At 42.0% G+C, this 18,062-nt stretch overlaps 1 protein-coding gene and 1 pseudogene across 8 annotated transcripts in view; both read left to right on the top strand.

The window, feature by feature from the left end:
* Positions 1-5,371: 5,371 nt before the first annotated feature.
* LOC309974957 (MORF4 family-associated protein 1-like 1) lies at positions 5,372-5,745 on the top strand (annotated as a pseudogene). The gene has a single exon. The product of its transcript is annotated as an MORF4 family-associated protein 1-like 1 (transcript).
* Positions 5,746-7,836: 2,091 nt separating this feature from the next.
* The window catches only part of TBC1D4 (TBC1 domain family member 4), a gene marked incomplete at its 5' end in the record, with an annotated part of 212,941 nt that continues 202,715 nt past the window's right edge, over positions 7,837-18,062 (top strand). For all 7 annotated transcript variants that reach the window (XM_082859712.1, XM_082859711.1, XM_082859710.1 and 4 more), the window contains one exon: positions 7,837-8,334. In XM_082859712.1, coding sequence (XP_082715838.1) covers positions 7,837-8,334 — 498 coding nt within the window. The remainder of the gene's footprint in view (positions 8,335-18,062) is intronic.

Below are 18,062 nucleotides of genomic sequence, written 5' to 3'. Positions count from 1 at the left end.
TTTTTTCTCTTTTTAGTTAAATTCTTAGTTTATTTGTTTTTATTCATTCTTTTATTTTGATAAGTGTACTTTAATCAATACATTTATCTGTAGTCCACAAGTTTTGTCAGAATTACTTTTTAAACTTAACTCCATATCTTTAAACTTTTCTCTTATAACTTTCTGTTTAACCAGGATTATTCAATACTCTATGTTTCTTACTTTCCAGATATGTGGATTTTTAAACCTATGTTTTTGATTCCTAGATTACCTTGAATAATAAAGAGAAAACATGTATATGATAGCAATTCTTTGGAATTTATGGGTTTCCTGGGTGACACAGTGCATAGTCAATTTTAGCTTTCTTCACAGGTTCTCTATAGAAATTTTGTATTCTCTACTCATTTATTCATTACATATATTTAAACTGTTAATTATGTTATCAAAATTTATAAGTTTGATTATATTTAATTTATTTAATCTTATAGTATATGCGGATGATTTGTTAAAGTCACCAACTGTTTATTTTTCCTGTCATTATTTTAGTTTCTGTTTTATGTAGCTGAGAGCAATTTATTTAGTGTGCATGTGTTTAAAAATAAAATCATCTTCTTAATACTTATGCTGGCAAATATTTCTTCATGACCCCTTTCATTAGCCTTAAATTCTATTTAATCTAACATTGAAACTACGACCCTGATTTTCTTCTCATTCATGTATGCCTGATATATTTTCTGCTATTTATTTTCAATGTTTCTATATCCTTTCTTTTTAAAAATTTATTTTATTTATTTATTTTTGGCTGCAGTGGGTCTTTGTTGCTGTGCGCGGGCTTCTCATTGAAGGCTTTCTCTAGTTGCGGCGAGTGGTGACTACTCTTCATTGCAGTGCGTGGGCTTCTCATTGCAGTGTCTTGTTGTGGAGCACGGGTTCTAGGCACGTGGGTTCAGTAGTTGTGGCTCATGGGCTCTAGAGCGCAGGCTCAGTAGTTGTGGTGCATGGGCTTAGCTGTTTTGCAGCATGTGGGATCCTCCCAGACTGGGTTCGAACCTGTGTCCCCTGCATTGGCAGGAGGATTCTTAACCACTGTGCCACCAGGGAAGCCATATCCTTTTATTTTCAAAGTGATTCTGTAAACAACACATTCCTGGATCTTTAAGTCTTTATCTTTTGGTCTGTTAGAGTAACTAACTTACATTTATTATAGTTACTATATGGAGTTACTGTAGCCATACTATTTTAAGTTTTCTAATTATCACACTTTAATTTTGTTTCCTTTCTTTTCTTTTTATTCCCTTTCCTTTCCTACTGGACAGATCAATATTCTACTAATTTGAAAATCATATATTTTACATCTAGTTTCCTAGCAGCTATCCTTTTTTTATTTCCTCTCTCTTTGTCTCTGTCTCCCAAATTTGGGAAACTTTTATTTTTTTTTTAGTATGAAGAGCAAGAGAAACTGACTCTGAGAGCACATAGTATTCCAAATCTTTTCCCTTTGCAAGGTGCTTAGCTTTTGAAACCTGAAAGCTAAGAATGGACTCTTTTGTTATCTGTGTTCTGCTGTGTCCTCATTTCCCTGGATCAGTGAAGATGCAATGCCCTGGCTGCCTGGGCTGGGGGAAGGTCACAGGGAACAAGGAACAATAAGGGGAAAACCCTGATAGTATCTCAAATTGTTATTCAGTCACAAACACTTGTGCTCTGTTTACTATCTCCAGTCAGAACTCCACCATGATTTTGAAGAGGCATTCTATTATTTTCTAGTATTTTATCATTAGCTAGTGGATATATTTAGTACATTTACATGAAATTATATAATTATTTGGTGTATCACCTCTGTGATAGTAAAATAATCTCTTAATCTTTAGTTTCTTAAATTCTCATTTGCCATTTATTCAATTCAATTCATTCATTCACTCAGTACTTATTAAGACCCAATTAAGGGTCAGCTATTATGTTTTCTGCTGGAGGAAAACAGAGCACAAAACAAATAATCTCTTCTCTCAAGATGCTCTCTTTGTGGTGGGGGACACAGACAAACTACCCAGTAATTATAAATGTAATGAGAGCTATAACAGTGAAATGTATTTAAAAAAAGACCCAAGAAGAGAGGGCCCCTAACACTGACTGGGGAAGTAAGAAACAACCTCACAGAAGACATGATTCTTGACTTGGGTCTTGAACAATAGATAAATGTTTCCATAGTGAAAGATGGGGGAAATTCAAGTCGTGGGCATTAGGAAGCAAGAGCAATCGGGGAGAGGAAGAAGCTTAGGAAGCCCCATGAAGACCTGAGCATGTAATGCATCTGGGAGTGGAAAGGTTGTCTGGGTGAGGGAGTGGGGGAGTGAAGAGCAGCAAATATAAGACTATAAAGATTCGTGCTTTGAACTTTAGGAAATGTATCTTCATTTAAAGATTTTTAAGTGGGAAGAAAAGTAGATATTGGGGGAGGGTACAGAATGGAAGAGAGAGATAGAAAGAGAAAAAAAGAGAGAGTACATTTGTGCTTAGAAGCAAGGAGACAAGCTAAGAGATTGAGGTGAACCTTTCCAGTCTTATACACTAGCTCAGGCCCTTATACTTCTCATGTAGTATATAGTTTTTAAACTAGGATTTGACTGAGTGTTACAACTTCTAATTAATGCTAACAGCATTATAATATTGGGATATTAGAGGAGCACTTTTTAAAAAATTAAGTGTTTACTTTTGGATATCATAGTAGAGGTGGCTACAAGACTATTCAGGAGATATTTCTTGCAGATTGTTAGAAATGCTTTTCATGAGCATATTCGTCGGCCCTTTTTTGGGCAACAGTGGGGTTGAGAGTGGAAGGGTTGGGGGTCAGAGGATGATTTATTGCCCCACCATTTAGTAAACATCATAGACCTGCATATTCAGTGTAATAGCCGGCAAACATTTAAAATTGTATCATCCTCTTGTCTTTTTCTAAATTCAAGTAATCAAACTATAATTGAACACTTTTTTTATGTGCATGCAATTCTCTAAGCTTCTGCAGGTGATACAATGATGATAAGAAACTAATAGCTTACCATATAGTTCATTCATGCAATAAGTCAAATGTCTAAATGATAATAAAGCAAGTTATGTAAGATACAATATATACTGTAGTATAATAACCTTATCGGACAGGATAGGATAGATTTACAACAAGGTAGCAGACAACTCCACAATCCCAGTGGCTTAACAAAGAAAAAAGTTTATTTCCCACTACAAGAAGTGTGCTGTATGCCTGGAAGGGTCTCCAAGACAGCTGTCCTCTAGGAACTGGCGCAGCATTCTGGACTGCTTCGATCACGAGGAACCTCTGTACTGATGTTTCCATAATGACCACTGAAGGGGAAGCGTGGGGATGGACAGCACGAGAGGGCTGGGGCGTTGATTATTGGCAATTAAATGCTTCTACTCAAAGATATGACCCAAGTCACCTCTGGTCACATTTCACTTCCAAAACACTTCTTAGGATCGTGCCTGCCTTCCCATGTGTCAGGATGCAGAGAGGATCAGGTATTGGTAAACAGTAATAATGCTCATTAATGCACAGTAAGCAAAACATCACAAAAAGGTTACAAAGAGAGGGCTAAGGATGTTCCAGAGCAGGAAGCAATCACACTTAGGATGTCATGTAATAAAAGACAATTCTTCTGTGTTTCTGTCAATAAGTAGATGTTTATTGCATCACTTTCTTTCACCAGTAAGAAATGGCCTGCTGGGGCTCCAGATTCATTCCTAGCTCCCAAGCTGGTTGATTTGGTAGAACCCACAAGACTTCCATGCTTTCCCCAGATCTCTGTTCTTTTCTTTCTTTTTTATAGATCTCAGATATGTGGCCTAGGGAAATCGGATCTATATAGGAGTTTCTGGCAAGGTTCTACAAGGTTTCAGTCACATTCGGACAACTTTTCACTACTTTTTTTTTAAAAAAATAAATTTATTTATTTATTTTTGGCTGTGTTGGGTCTTCGCTGCTGCGCGAGGGTTTTCTCTAGCTGCAGCCATTGGGGGCTACTCTTCGTTGTGGTGCGTGGGCTTCGCATTGCGGTGGCTTCTCTTGTTGCGGAGGACAAGTCCTAGGCGCGGGGGCTTCAGTAGTTGTGGCACGCAGGCTCAGTAGTTGTGGCTCGTAGGCTCTAGAGCGCAGGCTCATTAGTTGTGGAGCACGGGCTTAGTTGCTCCACGGCATGTGGGATCTTCCCAGACCACTCCGTGTCCCCCGCATTGGCAGGCAGGTTCTTAACCACTGTGCCACCAGGGAAACCCTTCAGTGCTTCTTGAAGACATGGTTCTACTTTGCACAAAAACGTGGTGGTGTGAGTAAACCGAATGAGTGAATCTAACTAATTAATAATGTCTTTATCTTGGAGCTTAAATTCTATCTATAAGGGAGCCATCAGGGTGCACCCAGAAATTCTGCATGGGAATAATGGGAATTGATTATAGTGATATTACATATAGGATAAAAAAGTCTCAAGGCTTTATAGACAGTGAGAATACCATTAAAGGAAAAAAAATGAGAGAGAGAGAGAGAGAATGGGAGAGTTTTCATTTTTCCTATGAGCCCTTTAGAGAAAATTGGGAATTTTTTGTTTGTTTGTTTTTGTTTTTTTTGCGGTACGCGGGCCTCTCACCGCTGTGGCCTCTCCCGTTGCGGAGCATAGGCTCCGGACGCGCAGGCTCAGCGGCCATGGCTCACGGGCCCAGCCGCTCCGTGGCATGTGGGATCCTCCCGTACCGGGGCACGAACCCGTGTCCCCTGCATCGGCAGGCGGACTCTCAACCACTGCGCCACCAGGGAAGCCCGAAAATTGGGAACTTTAAGCGTCTTTCCCACTTATTTTTGTTTACATGTTACCTAACTTTTAATTATAATTTAGTAAGAGTAAAAAGAATGAAAGTCCAATTTGCTAAAAAGAAAAAAGAATACTTCTCTTTCTGCTTTAAAATTAGAATGATTAAATTATCCCTAGAATGTTTTTTGAGTTCCCTGGAAATATATATTACTACATAAAAAAGGGTGCAAAATCTCTACACTAGCTCTGAACTGGGTAAATACAATGAATAAAATGTATTGGCTGCACTAAAAGCTATGACGATTCATGTTTGTCATACCATGTTATATTTTAAAGGGAAATTGGAGTTAAAAATACTTGATCGTGATTCTGTTCACCGCTCTGCAGTTTACATGTGAGGCTGTTTCCTCCCTGAGCAGTGGTGAAGCAAAAGGCGTAAAGAGATATTTTTAAAAAGATAGTTCAGGAACACTATTGACAAGGAGTGTGGGTCGCTTTTGACCCGATCAGTAATTGCTGATCAGCTGTCCCAGGGCAGGGCGTGAGGGTCATGTGGTTCTGAAGATGAGGCAGGAAAAATGCGCCCCTTGGACCGGGACAAGGTAGAAGCACCGGCGGAAGTGGAAGTTTTGGGGCCCTAGGAAGATTTGGAGCAGTTCCTGCTTCCAGTCATCCGTGGGGTGCGGGAGGATATGGTGGCTCTCCCACGAGAGTGTACCTGAGGACCAGGAGTAAGTTGTGGAAGATGGATAATATGCTTATGCAGATAGAAATACAGGTGGAGACCTCAGAGGAGAAAGCCTTGAATCACCTTCAGCATCCCAGTGGGGAAGCTGATGAGAGAGTGCCAGAGTTGTGCCAGAAGGTGGAGGAGAAAGCCAGGGAGATTGCGAAGATGGCAGATTTGATGGTGGAGCTGGTTTGGCAGACAGAGAAAAGCAAATCGTCTTGAAGGAGGGTTGGCTTTCACAGCTGATGGACTCTGGTCCGCTGGTGAGGATGGGCGGATACCTGGAAGAAACTGAAACCGCTCATTTTCTCTATTCAGTTTTTGTATGTTTTTTACTCCCATGTAACAATGTCCCTTAGGGTCAGTGGCTGGTGACCTTGATATGGGTGTAGATTGTCAAATGTATTTGGTTCCTAAAAATAACTTTCTTTTGAGAAATACTCTCATAAGGGAAACAGGGCTTAATCAAAACTCGTTTCAGTTTATTTTTGTTACTTTGCAGTGTTTTGGAAATGTTGGGCATGGCCTTGTATTTTGGTGTTATCATGTGACCTGATTGTTTTCTGGAACTTTGGAACACCCGTGTGAAGACTTGGGGTCAGAATCTCCCAACTTTAGAGGTGCAGTGGAAGGCACTACTTGGATGTAGCTGGTGAAGCAATGTAGGAATGAGATTGCTTTGGATAAGACTGGGAAAAACCAAAAGAGAGTTGGAGATGGAAGACAGTGGGCACATGTTTTGGAACTTGAATACCTCTGTGAGACAAAGGAGGAGAGCTATGTTTTGTGGCATATTGTCTCGTGTTTATTGTATAACCTGTCAGGTGCGTTTATTTAGACAACCTATCTGACCCTAAACGACAAAGAAGTTTGAATAGGGAATGATGGAGCGCACTTTACTATTGTGATATCCTCACACATTACAGTGGTTTAAGAGTATGGCGTCAAAGAGACAATCTACCAAGAGCCTTGAGAGCCTGGAGAAAGGAAAAGTCATATCAGGGCCCATAAAGTCCCTTCTAGGTCACCAGGGCAGTAGATCTGACTAGGATTTGAGGTCAAAATCAAACATGTAACAAGTGTTCATTTGCCTTGAAAAACAAAGGCCTAAAAAGCCTTAAAAATTTTTTTCTTTTTGTGCAGATGACCAAAGCACCTATGTGTGTTAATAAAAAAATCATAAATAAATTTCTTTTGAAATGGAAAAGAAATTTCATCGTAATTTCGTGATTTAAAACACGAGTATTTTTTTGGAGATTATTAGGAAATAATATTCAGAAATTATGATGCAGGCTTTAGAAGGAATTGAAACCAAGCAGATATGATTAATTAAAAAAAAAAAAAATCCCAGCGCCCCGTTGAGAGTGGTCCCCTCTCCAGGGGGCAGCAGAGACGCCCAGAAGAAGACGGAGATATCGGTGACCCGGGAGATGATGAGTTGGTCCGGACAGTGCCGGCGCCGGGCGCAGTATTGCTGCCCGAGGGGCGGGTTGGAGGGGCGGTCTGGGATCGCGGCCGGAGAAAGAGGCGAAGAGGTGACTTCACAGATAAGCTTTTATAGGCACCACTCTCCGCCCGCCGGACGGGAGGCGGGGTGGCAGCCCGATTAAAGAAGCAGCCTGGAAGGAAGGAAGAAGCGAGGGAGGGACGGGAACAGTTGGAGGAGGAGCAGCGAGCTGGGCTGCGGCGACCGGAGGAGGAGCGGCCCCCGCGAGGCCACGTTTTGTTTTTGTTATTTTCCATCGAAATAGTTCTCGCAGGCCCTCCCAGAGAACCGATCGCGCCGGAGCCCGGGAGCCCCGACCTTCCAGGTGACAGCTGGTCACCCTGGTAGGAGTCAGCTCCGCCCCAAGTCACCCCCTCCGGCGCACAGCCCATTCCCCGCCCTGCCTCCCAGTGCCCGCCCGGGGCGAGCGCGGCGGCCGCAACGGCTCTGCAGCGCTGGAACCGGCGGCGACCGGCGGAGGCGCGGGGCCCTCGGCGTTGTCCTCTGACCCAGCGGAGCCGCGGACGAGGAAGGGGGAAGTACGGTCCCAGGCTCGAGCCGGAGAAAGGAGGATAGCGATTTAACCTGCCCTCTCCTGCCAGTCCTGCTGCCGGGCTCTCCCCGGGTGCCCGCCGCCAGAGCCTGGGAGCCGCGCCCGAAGTGCCGCATGGGGCAGGGCCACTAAAGCGCGGAGTTCGGGGTCGCGCCGAGGTGGGCGCAGGGGCCCAGCGCGGCTGTTGGCACAGTTTCGGCGGCGCCTTCAACGCGAGAACTGGGGGCGCGGCGCGCCGATCCGGCCGCCTCCGTGCCCTCGGGAGGCGCGAGTTATGGAGCCCCCCAGCTGCCTTCAGGATGAGCCGTTCCCGCACCCTCTGGAGCCCGAGCCGGGCGCCACTGCGCAGCCTGGCCAGGGGAAGCCGGGAGACAAGAGGTTCCGGCTGTGGTACGTGGGAGGGTCGTGCCTGGACCGCAGGACCACGCTGCCCATGCTGCCCTGGCTCATGGCCGAGATCCGCCGGCGCAGCCAGAAGCCCGAGGCGGGCGGCTGCGGGGCGCCGGCGCCCCGCGAGGTGTTCCTGGTGCTCAGCGCGCCCCTCCTGCGCTGCGTGCCCGCGCCGGGCGCCGGTGCCGCTGGGGGCTGTGGCCCTACGGCCGCGCAGCCCAACCCGGCAGTGTTCATCTTCGAGCACAAGGCTCAGCACATCTCGCGCTTCATCCACAACAGCCACGACCTCACCTACTTTGCTTACCTGATCAAGGCGCAGCCAGACGACCCGGAGTCGCAGATGGCCTGCCACGTTTTCCGCGCCACAGACCCGAATCAGGCAAGACCGCGGCTCGGAGGCACGGGGGAGGGTCCATCACACCCGGGAGAAGTGGCAGGGCTGCAGGCGCTGGGACCCCACGTTAAAGACCGACTCTGGTCCAGCTGCTGGCGCGCGCCTTCCACGTGGCGCGCTTGAGCGCAGGCTGGTCCCGCTCCTGGGACCCCGAGTCCGGAGCTTGCTTCTGGAGGCAGTTCCTTCCCCGCAGGGCCGAGGAAGAGGGAGGGAGGCGGAGAGTGGTCTCGGGACAGTGGAGGAGCTGGTGCGCCCTAGGAGAATGCGGGAGCAGCGCGCGTGCCGGGAGGATCTCGATGTCTTGGGGTGTGCCTGGAGATGGCATCCCCGGCCTTGGCCGAGTGTGTGCGTGCGTGCACGTGTGTGTTTAAGAGGGAAAGCGGGAGAGGGTTGGGTTCCTAGAGGCCCCCGCACACACTCTCGGTCTTGGCCGAGTCCGGCACCTTGGCCCCTTAGGACAGTCGCATCCTAGTCACAGCAGCACCTGCAGATCTTGGATCTGGGAAGCTGTTTTGGAGCCCGGCTTAGAGAGAAGTTACTAGACGTTGTCAGATTGTCAGCAAAATACGAATCTGCCTTTAGATTTTGAGTGGAAAGACTTTTTTTTTTTGCAGTTTTTTCCACACTAAATGGAGACAGAATCAGTACCTACCTGGGTGATTTAAAAATCAGTGTTGTAGAAGAGGTGAACATCTCTTTTCTAATATTTCTCCAGAGTTTACTAAATCAAGGTGCCTGTTACCAAACTGCGTTTTACTTCCTTAAAAAAAACGGACACAGTCCTTTTTCCTCTGGAGAGTTATCTAAACAATCTTTACTACAGTGATTGTGTCTTGAAAAACAGCACCTCCCCCTTTTTAAAAAATGTGTAAGGAGTTTACCATATCAAAAGCCCCCCAGATGCTGTTATTTATAATAGTTACTGAATGTTTGGGCAAAGTACTTTAGATTCTTTGGGAAAATAGTGTTGTCTAAATACAAAAAAATAAAGTCTCAGTTGTACTATGTGGCGGGTTTCTTTAGCAGCTGGGAAATTAATAGTCAGATGAGAAAAACTTCCTATAAATAAGACTTTAATTTTTGAAAATTCATATATTCTAGTATCTGTAATTGAAAGACTGTCCAATAGTTTTTCACAAAAAGGCCTGTAGCTGAGCTGAAGAAAATAAAGCTCATTGTTTTAGATTCCATCAGTTACTTTGTAAACTAGTTTAATATATCCTAAGGGCTCAGAACTCCCAATATTTTAGTTAATGTTACCGCTGTTATGTTATGGTAAAATACCTTATCACAGATGATCTCAGGATTCTAACCATGATTAAAATGAATTTCATTTTATGCTTATTTGTTAAAAATTTATTTTTAGCTTTCACCGAGGTTGAAATTGGAGTGCAGCATGTTCTTTATTCTGAACGTTATCACCATCTTTATCGTATTAAGATTTTTGGGTTCTGTCAGTAAGGTGGAAGTGGTTGCATTTTCCAGGACTTTAAGGAATGTTTTATGATTCTTGGTGGTTATTTTCTACAGATCTGATGCATGACACGTCATTGCTAATTTCATTGATGGTCAAAGTTTGTTTATGGGTTATGGCACCTTAAATTCTCAACAGTGGCTGTTGAGTCTTCCCTGGCCTCATTGGAAGGTCAATTAAAATATCTCATTTTATTTACTTTCATTTTGTATTTAGATATTAGAGGCTGGATGCGCTCTTTACAAATAATAACATGCTTTGGTCCTGTAGGAGCAGTGGAAGCCATATGGCTTTTTGATAAAAGAAAAAACAAACTTTTCCTGTTTATTGCCATTTCCCAGTTGAGTCTTTGATCTAAAGATATAGATTCCTATTTGCTCCAAACCTAGAGAGCCCCTGGCAGAGGATCATTAATTTGAAATGCCAGTTGTTGTCTACCTAAGGATTATCTCCAGCTGTAAATCAGGGGTTACAAACTCAAACTGAGGGGAAGAAGGTTGAGTGAGGGCCATAGAGGACTAGATAGAGAGGTCCTTTCTCAAGCTGCTGTTAGCTCCAACTGGAAATTACATTATCCGAATATAAGCCCAGCGTTGCCGGAGCTTCGGATTTCTCAAGAGAAGATGGAAATCTGGAGTTTTATGTATGAGTCCACATTTTAAAGTATCAGCAAATATTTTAAACATACAAGAATCCTATCTGGGCTAAACAAAACACATCTGAAGGTTGGCTTCAGAGATCTAAGGGCTGCCACGTTTGATCTTGGGCGTAAATATTTGTTGAGTGGACAAGTGCAGTCATTAGATACTGAGTACTGTTTGTCACATTTCCTATTGAAATAGTGGGGAGAGTTAGGATAATTTGGGGGGGAAAATTTATGAGTAAAACTCCCAGAAGTGATGATTCTGCAATTGAACTTGTTAGAGGGATGGATTCATCACAGTATTACCATCTAGTAGTATGCCTAGTATAGAGTAGAACCTCTGGATCATTCTGAGCACGTTTGAGATGAGAAGGAAGAGGACCTGCTGTTTGCTTTGCTCCTGAGTTCTACATTTGAAGTAGAGAATTTTTTAGTTGGACTTTAAGATTATTGTTAAGTCTCCTAAGTATTTTCTACAGTCACTGAACAAAATATTGGAAGGTGGCCTGGAGCAGAAAGGCCTGAAAACATCCCCAAGTAAACTTGCCTCTGCTTTGTCTGTCATGCCTGTCTCTTTTCTGAAACGGGCCTGTCTGTAGGATGACCATATAATTTACTGTCTAATCCAGGACAATTTTTATTAAGAAAGGGGGCATCATTAAAATGACACAAGCATAACAGGTATAAAACTGGACTGTTTAGGGCAAACAGGGACATGGGTGACCATAGATAACTGGCAAAGTTCGTGTTTCTGCCAAGCCACTGAGATGGAGGATTGTGGTTTCTATATATAAAACGATAATGCCTTGCAACATATCTACTCACACATCTTCTTTTTGGGGGCGGGGGTGTGGATCTACATGTGACCTCAGAGATGGGAACACTGCGTAAGTAGCTTGGGTCTGTTGTGGGGAGTTGCCATAGTGATGTGCCCTGTGGCTCCACACCTTCCGGGTCAGAGTCAACCTAAGGATGCTCAACCTGGGTCAGCCTGAAGCAGTGCTCAGCCAGAATGGTCTGATACATACATAGCTATTTCTGCCAGGTGCAAGAGGGGTATGGGTTGGGAGCAAATGAACCAGTTTCAGATCAAATATATGCCAATACAGATTGGATCCCATTTATTCAAGATGTGTAGTCTTGCATAGGAGGAATGTCAGACTTAGCACATTTCAGCCAAAGTTGGATATTTGAACTAGTAAAAGTGCTTAACTGTACATAACTTAATAAACAAATCACACTGGCATAAATGAAGTTGTAGACTTAAAACTGGTTGGAGAACCAAGAATATCTGATTCTCTACCTTACATCTTGGGAAGGTCACTAATATTCCTCAAATACTTACCTTTAAACTACGTTCAGAAAGAGGCTATGTGTGTGTATATATATATATATATATATATATATATAGCATTATCTCCATTTCCCTATTAAAAAGTAGAATTTGTTTTATGTTATATATATTTTTATCATATTAAAAAATAAGAATTGTTAGTGTTTATAACTATTGTTAGAGAATAAAGGTGTTATTTATCATTTCCATTAGACAATAGCATATACTTCATAATTATAGAATGACTAGTCCTAAAAAGACAAAAACATGATTGCTATAATTTTCATTGATTTTGTTTATGTATATATTTCTTGAAGCTCGAAAGAATGTACTTTTAAAGAGCTTTTACAAACTGTTCTTAAAATTAAAAAATGAACTTGACACCAGTTTTTTTAGCACTAAATTCTCTAAGTCTGTGGGTTTTTTGTTTGTTTCTCTTAAAATATTTAGTATTTTCTGAGCTTTACTCAGGTAACCAATTTTCAACTTAATTTTCAGTGATATACTTCAAAAAGGTCATTTTCAGTTCTTCCTCAGAGTTAAGGGTCAGTGGCTCTGGGAGTATGCTAGCAAGGAAACCAGAGAAATAGAAATCTGGAAATGTTCACACTTCTCTGTTTGCTTTCTGAGTACTTTGTGCTATTCTGGGTAGATCTCTCCTCATGTTTGCTGTAGTCATTTTTTTTTTTTTTTTTTTTTTGGTTGCATTGGGTCTTTGTTGCTGCACACGGGCTTTCTCTAGTTGTGGCGAGCAGGGGCTACTCTTCGTTGAGGTGCGCAGGCTTCTCATTGTGGTGGCTTCTCTTGTTGTGGCCCGCGGGCTCTAGAGTGCAGGCTCAGTGGTTGTGGCACACAGGCTTAGTTGCTCTGCGGCTTGTGGGATCTTCCCAGACCAGGGCTCGAACCTGTGTCCCCTGCATTGGCAAGTGGGTTCTTAACCACTGCGCCACCAGGGAAACCTCTCTCTCCCCTTCTGATTTGAGGTGGATTAATTTGCCCTGGCTCTGTGGTAGAATCTTGACTACAATATCTAGAGGAAAGGTAAAAATGTCAAGTTCCCTGATGATGTTCAGACTACTGGCCTGGGGACCACAGTTTGAGAACTGCCCTCAGTGATTTTGTTCATCTGGTTGGGAATATGACCACTTCTGTTCCCCTGGTTATTTTTGTAGTTGTTTTCAGACTTGAAAGTTCAGGCTGAGTGTGAGGAGGAGGAATACGTGACTACAGAAGATTTTTAAGAAACTCGTCATTTTCTAGCTTAATAGCTTTGCATATCTTCTTCTCCAGACAGACATTATTCTGCCAGGCGTGATAAGACTAGCCATATGTTGAATGAAAACTTTACCTTTCAAGCCAAAGTTTTAAGTTCTGCAGATGGAATAAACAATTTTTAGGGAATATATTCTAATGTTGGGCTTCCCTGGTAGCACAGTGGTTAAGAATCTGCCTGCCAGTGCAGGGGACATGGGTTCGAGCCCCGGTCTAGGAAGATCCCACACGCCGCGGAGCAACTAAGCCCCTGTGCCACAACTACTGAACATCATCAGGGAACTTGACATCATCAAAAACTGAGGGTGGGGTCCACCAGTCTGTTCTAACAAGCCGACCAGGTGATTCTGACACATTTACAGATGAGAAAACGGAGGTAAAGAAAGGTTAAATATTTCCCCGAGGATACAAGCCTTGTAATGATAGAAGCTGATTCCAGTCTGGGTAGATAGTTCTCTTATCTGCTGCTCTGGAATGCAATTGTTGAAAAATTAGCTTTTAGTTGTTAGTAGTATGAAGTTTTATTCTATCACTTTTCCCCATTCTTTTTTAAGATAGTTGTTTTCCAGTTTTATTGAGGTATAATTAATGAGCAAAAATTGTAGGGACTTCCCTGGTGGTGCAGTGGTTAAGAATCCGCCTGCTAATGCAGGGGACACGGGTTCAAGCCCTGGTCCGAGAAGATCCCACCTGCCGCAGAGCAACTAAGCCCGTGTGCCACAACTACTGAGCCTGCGCTCTAGAGCCTGCAAGCCACAACTGCTGAGCCCACTTGCCACAGCTACTGAAGCCCGTGTGCCTAGAGCCCCTGCTCCGCAACAAGAGAAGCCACAGCAATGAGAAGCCCACTCACCGCAATGAAGAGTAGCCCCCGCTTGCCGCAACTAGAGATAGCCCGCACGCAGCAACGAAGACCCAATGCAGCCAAAAATAAAATAAATAAATAAATTTATAAAAAAAAATAATTGTATATATTTAAAGCTACAATGTGGTGTTTTGATATACGTATCAAATGAAAGGGTTACCACAATCAAGCTAATTAACATATCCATCAACTCACATGGTTATCGTTTTGTCTGTGTATGGTGAGAAAACTTAAGATCTACTCTTTTAGCAAATTTCAGGTATACAATATAGTATTATTAACTATAGCCACCATGCTTTCTGTACATTAGATCTTCAAAACTTTCTCATCCTGCATAACTGAAAGTTGGTACCCTTTGACCAACATCTCCCCATGTCTCCCATCCCCCATCCCCTGGCAACCACTATTCTACTCTCTGCATTTCTGAGTTTGACTTTTTAGATTCTGTATATAAGTGAGATCATGCAGTATTTGTCCACTTCCCCCCACTTTTATATTAAAAATCTCCACAGTTAAATATGCTCATTAAATTTGTAAAATAATAATGAAATGCTGAATGCATGCTTGGATATAGTTTTGCCAGTGTGTATTTTTGTTTTAATGGAAAGTAAAAAAAGTCTGTATGATTTGTTAGGCTGGTGTAACTGAACTCTGGTGTATCTTTTACGTAGTGTCCTTAGGAGTGGCAGGGAAGTAAATTATGAGAGTCTGTTTGCAACCTTTATAACTACTTTAGAATAAAAAATCTTTAGGGTATGTATTTAAGAACAGGTACAACCATGCATTTGAATATATTTTAGTGACTCATAAAGGATACAAATATTGTAAAGTATAACAAAGTATGAAGTATAAATTATAAACTGTATTATAATATAAAAGTATATAATTATATAGTATAAAGTGTAAAATTATACTATAAAAATAATGCATCTTACCATCATTATAAAACATACAATAAAGCAAGAAATATTGGCACCAAGTTGTGCTATTTTAATTACCTTGGGTTAAAGGGAAAAGAATATGTAAATTTTTAAGGTTAGATAAAGCCCATTGACCTAATGGGCTGATGTACGGTTTTGTAAGAGTTCAAGTAGAGAAAAATGGTTCATAAAAAAGCAATCTTGGAGTCCACAGTAACATTAGCATGCTGAACTTGTGCTGTAGCATTCAGTGCTGTAGGCATGTGCTTTGAAAAATAACATCTTTCATCCCATTGAATTTAGCTTGTTAGTATAATTATTCCTAGTTTTATGCTTGCGTTTGTGGGTATTTTGTAAATTGGTTTTGGTTTTAAAGCTTTTTAGATTTTACCTCCTCACCTCCCCCTTTCTTTGTTCTGTAAAATGAACTATAGCACCCAGACCCCGGTAAGATGGTTCTCAAGGACACTAGTCCATCATCTTCTCAGACTCTTGACTTTCTGAATAAAGTGGCTATAATTTGCTCCAAAAAGAAAAAAAAAAAAGCTTTTTAAAAGCTAGAGCTGTAAGCATCTAAAGTTTATATCTAGATTTTTGTGAACATATTTAAATAAAGTAACAGTAAAATAATTATGTTAACACCTTAATTTACCTTTAAAAGGATTCTGAACAACTATAAGTTTGGAAAACTCCTGGCTTAAACTTTCAGGTGTTATTTAATATGATTCCAGTCATCTATGATCCTATGACAGAAAGGGAAAAAATATGAGATTAAAATTTTGGTTGGTTTAATTTCAGATAATCTTAACGCAGGTTTTTGCAGCCCTATGAAAAAGATACGGAGTTATTCTTTTTCAAGTTACCGATCCCTTTCAAGTTTCATTTCTTGTAAGAGGTTGGGTTCGAAAGAGGATCTCCAAGTAATGGGATCTTCCTGGTTAAATATAGAAGCCTAAATTTGCTGCTTCAGTTCTTTTATTTTGTGGATGCCCTTAACTAGTTGGACAGTCTTCACTTTGGCACTGCTGTGAATTTTTACAGGAATTTCTAAAATTCTCAAATTTAGAACTGTGGAACTTTGTACTACCAGTATTATATAACTTGTGAGTAGTTTATGATCAGTTTCAGATTGCAAGTCAGTGCTTCTGGTTGAGCAAATCAAGTAGTATTTTGTATCTCACAATTGTATCTTCATATACATTTTCAGTAATTCATTATACAATGTGGACAAATACCTTATAACTTAAGCTTTTACAAACAAATAAGCAAGTTTGTTTTCTGTCCCCAGACAGCTCCCAGCTTTTTCAGTTCACCTCTTGCTCTGGTTTCAGCCATTTAATTCTCATTAGCTAGGCAGCTTGAGAGATTTTTCTGAGTTTACCTGAAGTTAAACTGATGGCCTTCTGGCTTGGTTCTACAAATATTTCCTCTCCTTAGATTTCCAGTGACATGTACTTTATACCTGGTGGGATACCCCATTACTCTGTGTTGTATCTGTCTCATCCTGTTGCTCACTTTGAAGACCGGCCATGGCTCACGGGACCAGGGGCACGAACCCGTGTCCCCTGCATTGGCAGGCGGACTCTCAACCACTGCGCCACCAGGGAAGCCCTACTCTCTGACTCTTTGAATATTGTGCACTGCCTGCTTGATTGAATTTCTTTTCAGTTTTGGAAGCTGGCCTTCCCTCTTCTGAGGAACGATCTGTTGTCCGGTCCTTAACCCTTCCTGTTGGTGCCCTCCAAAGCTGTTAACCATTGTTTACTGATTTTATTTCAGTTTTCATATGGAATTTTGCTAAGGCCAGTTGTCATGAATATAGCCTAGTGGTAGTAGGTAGTAGGCATGACCCCTCTATATCCATCCATAATTCTTTTATCTAATTCGAGGAGGGTTCCATAGACTGGATCTAGGAAACCAGATTTCTGCCTAGTTTCTGATAGTACTAGTAAAGCAATATGAAAGTAGGTGGTATTATATTTAGTTTCTTGACAGCCCTTTATGTTTTAACTTCCCCTATTGATCCTAAATTCAAATGGTCAAATTTTTCTGTTAAAATATTAACTGGCATTTGATAAATTTGCTTGTTCTATATTCTAAGTGTGTTAGTTATAGCAGTTGACTACTAACCCATAGCTAAAATGCCATTCGGGGTCTGGAAGTTAATTGATGTTAACCCTTCTATTGGAAGTGAGGTTGAAGATATATATTTGAAATTATATTGTTCATTTTAATAAGTGAAGTGTGAACATGACTAAATTAAATCTATCTTAATATATGAGAAAGTATAGGAGTTCTCTGAAATAAAGAGTATATAAAAACAGTCTTTAATTTCTCAACTATTCTTACCTAAGTCCACCTTGTAGTTTAACAGAGTTTGTTATCTCTCTTTTGCTTGATCCACCACAATTATCTAGCATTTGACTCTACCTTCAGAAATTATACTCTAAACTTCTACGAACCAGGTTAAAAAAATAATAGATATGTATTAATAATACCTCTAAGCAGTATATATTTATTAATGTTCTTGACCAGGGGGTCTCAGACTTTAACATGAATCACCTCTAGGGTTTTACTACTGATTGCTGGATCCCCACCCCAGAGTTTCTGATTCACTTAGTCTGGGGTGAGGTCCAGAATTTGCATTTCTAACAATTCCCAGGTGATACTGATGCTGCTGGTCCAAGACCACACTTTTTTTGTTTTTTTTGCACTATGCGGGCCTCTCACCGTTGTGGCCTCTCCCATTGCGGAGCACAGGCTCCGGACGCGCAGGCTCAGCGGCCATGGCTCACGGGCCCAGCTGCTCCGCGGCATGTGGGATCTTCCCGGACCGGGGCACTAACCCGTGTCCCCCGCATCGGCAGGCGGACTCTCAGCCACTGCGCCACCAGGGAAGCCCCAAGACCACACTTTGATAACCACTGCTTTAGACCAGGGGCTGGCAAACTATGCCCTTTAATTTTGTAAATACAGTTTTATTCGAACACAACCCCACTCGTCTGTTTACTTATTATCTATGGCTGCTTTCATGCTGCAATTACAGTACTGAGTATTTTTGACAGAGACCCTATGGTCCCCAAGCCCCAAGTCTTTATTATCTGGTCTTTTATAGAAAATGATTGCTGACCCCTGCTCTAGACAATCCTGTTAAAAACAGGTGTTTCTTATCCCCATTTTATAGGTGAGAAAACTAAGTCAGTAGT

The sequence above is a fragment of the Leucopleurus acutus genome (assembly GCF_964270905.1).
Source record: "Leucopleurus acutus genome assembly, chromosome: 18".
Taxonomy (NCBI): Eukaryota; Metazoa; Chordata; class Mammalia; order Artiodactyla; family Delphinidae; genus Leucopleurus; species Leucopleurus acutus.
Note: the sequence above shows the minus strand (reverse complement) of the source record. Positions and strands in the feature narration are given on the sequence as shown.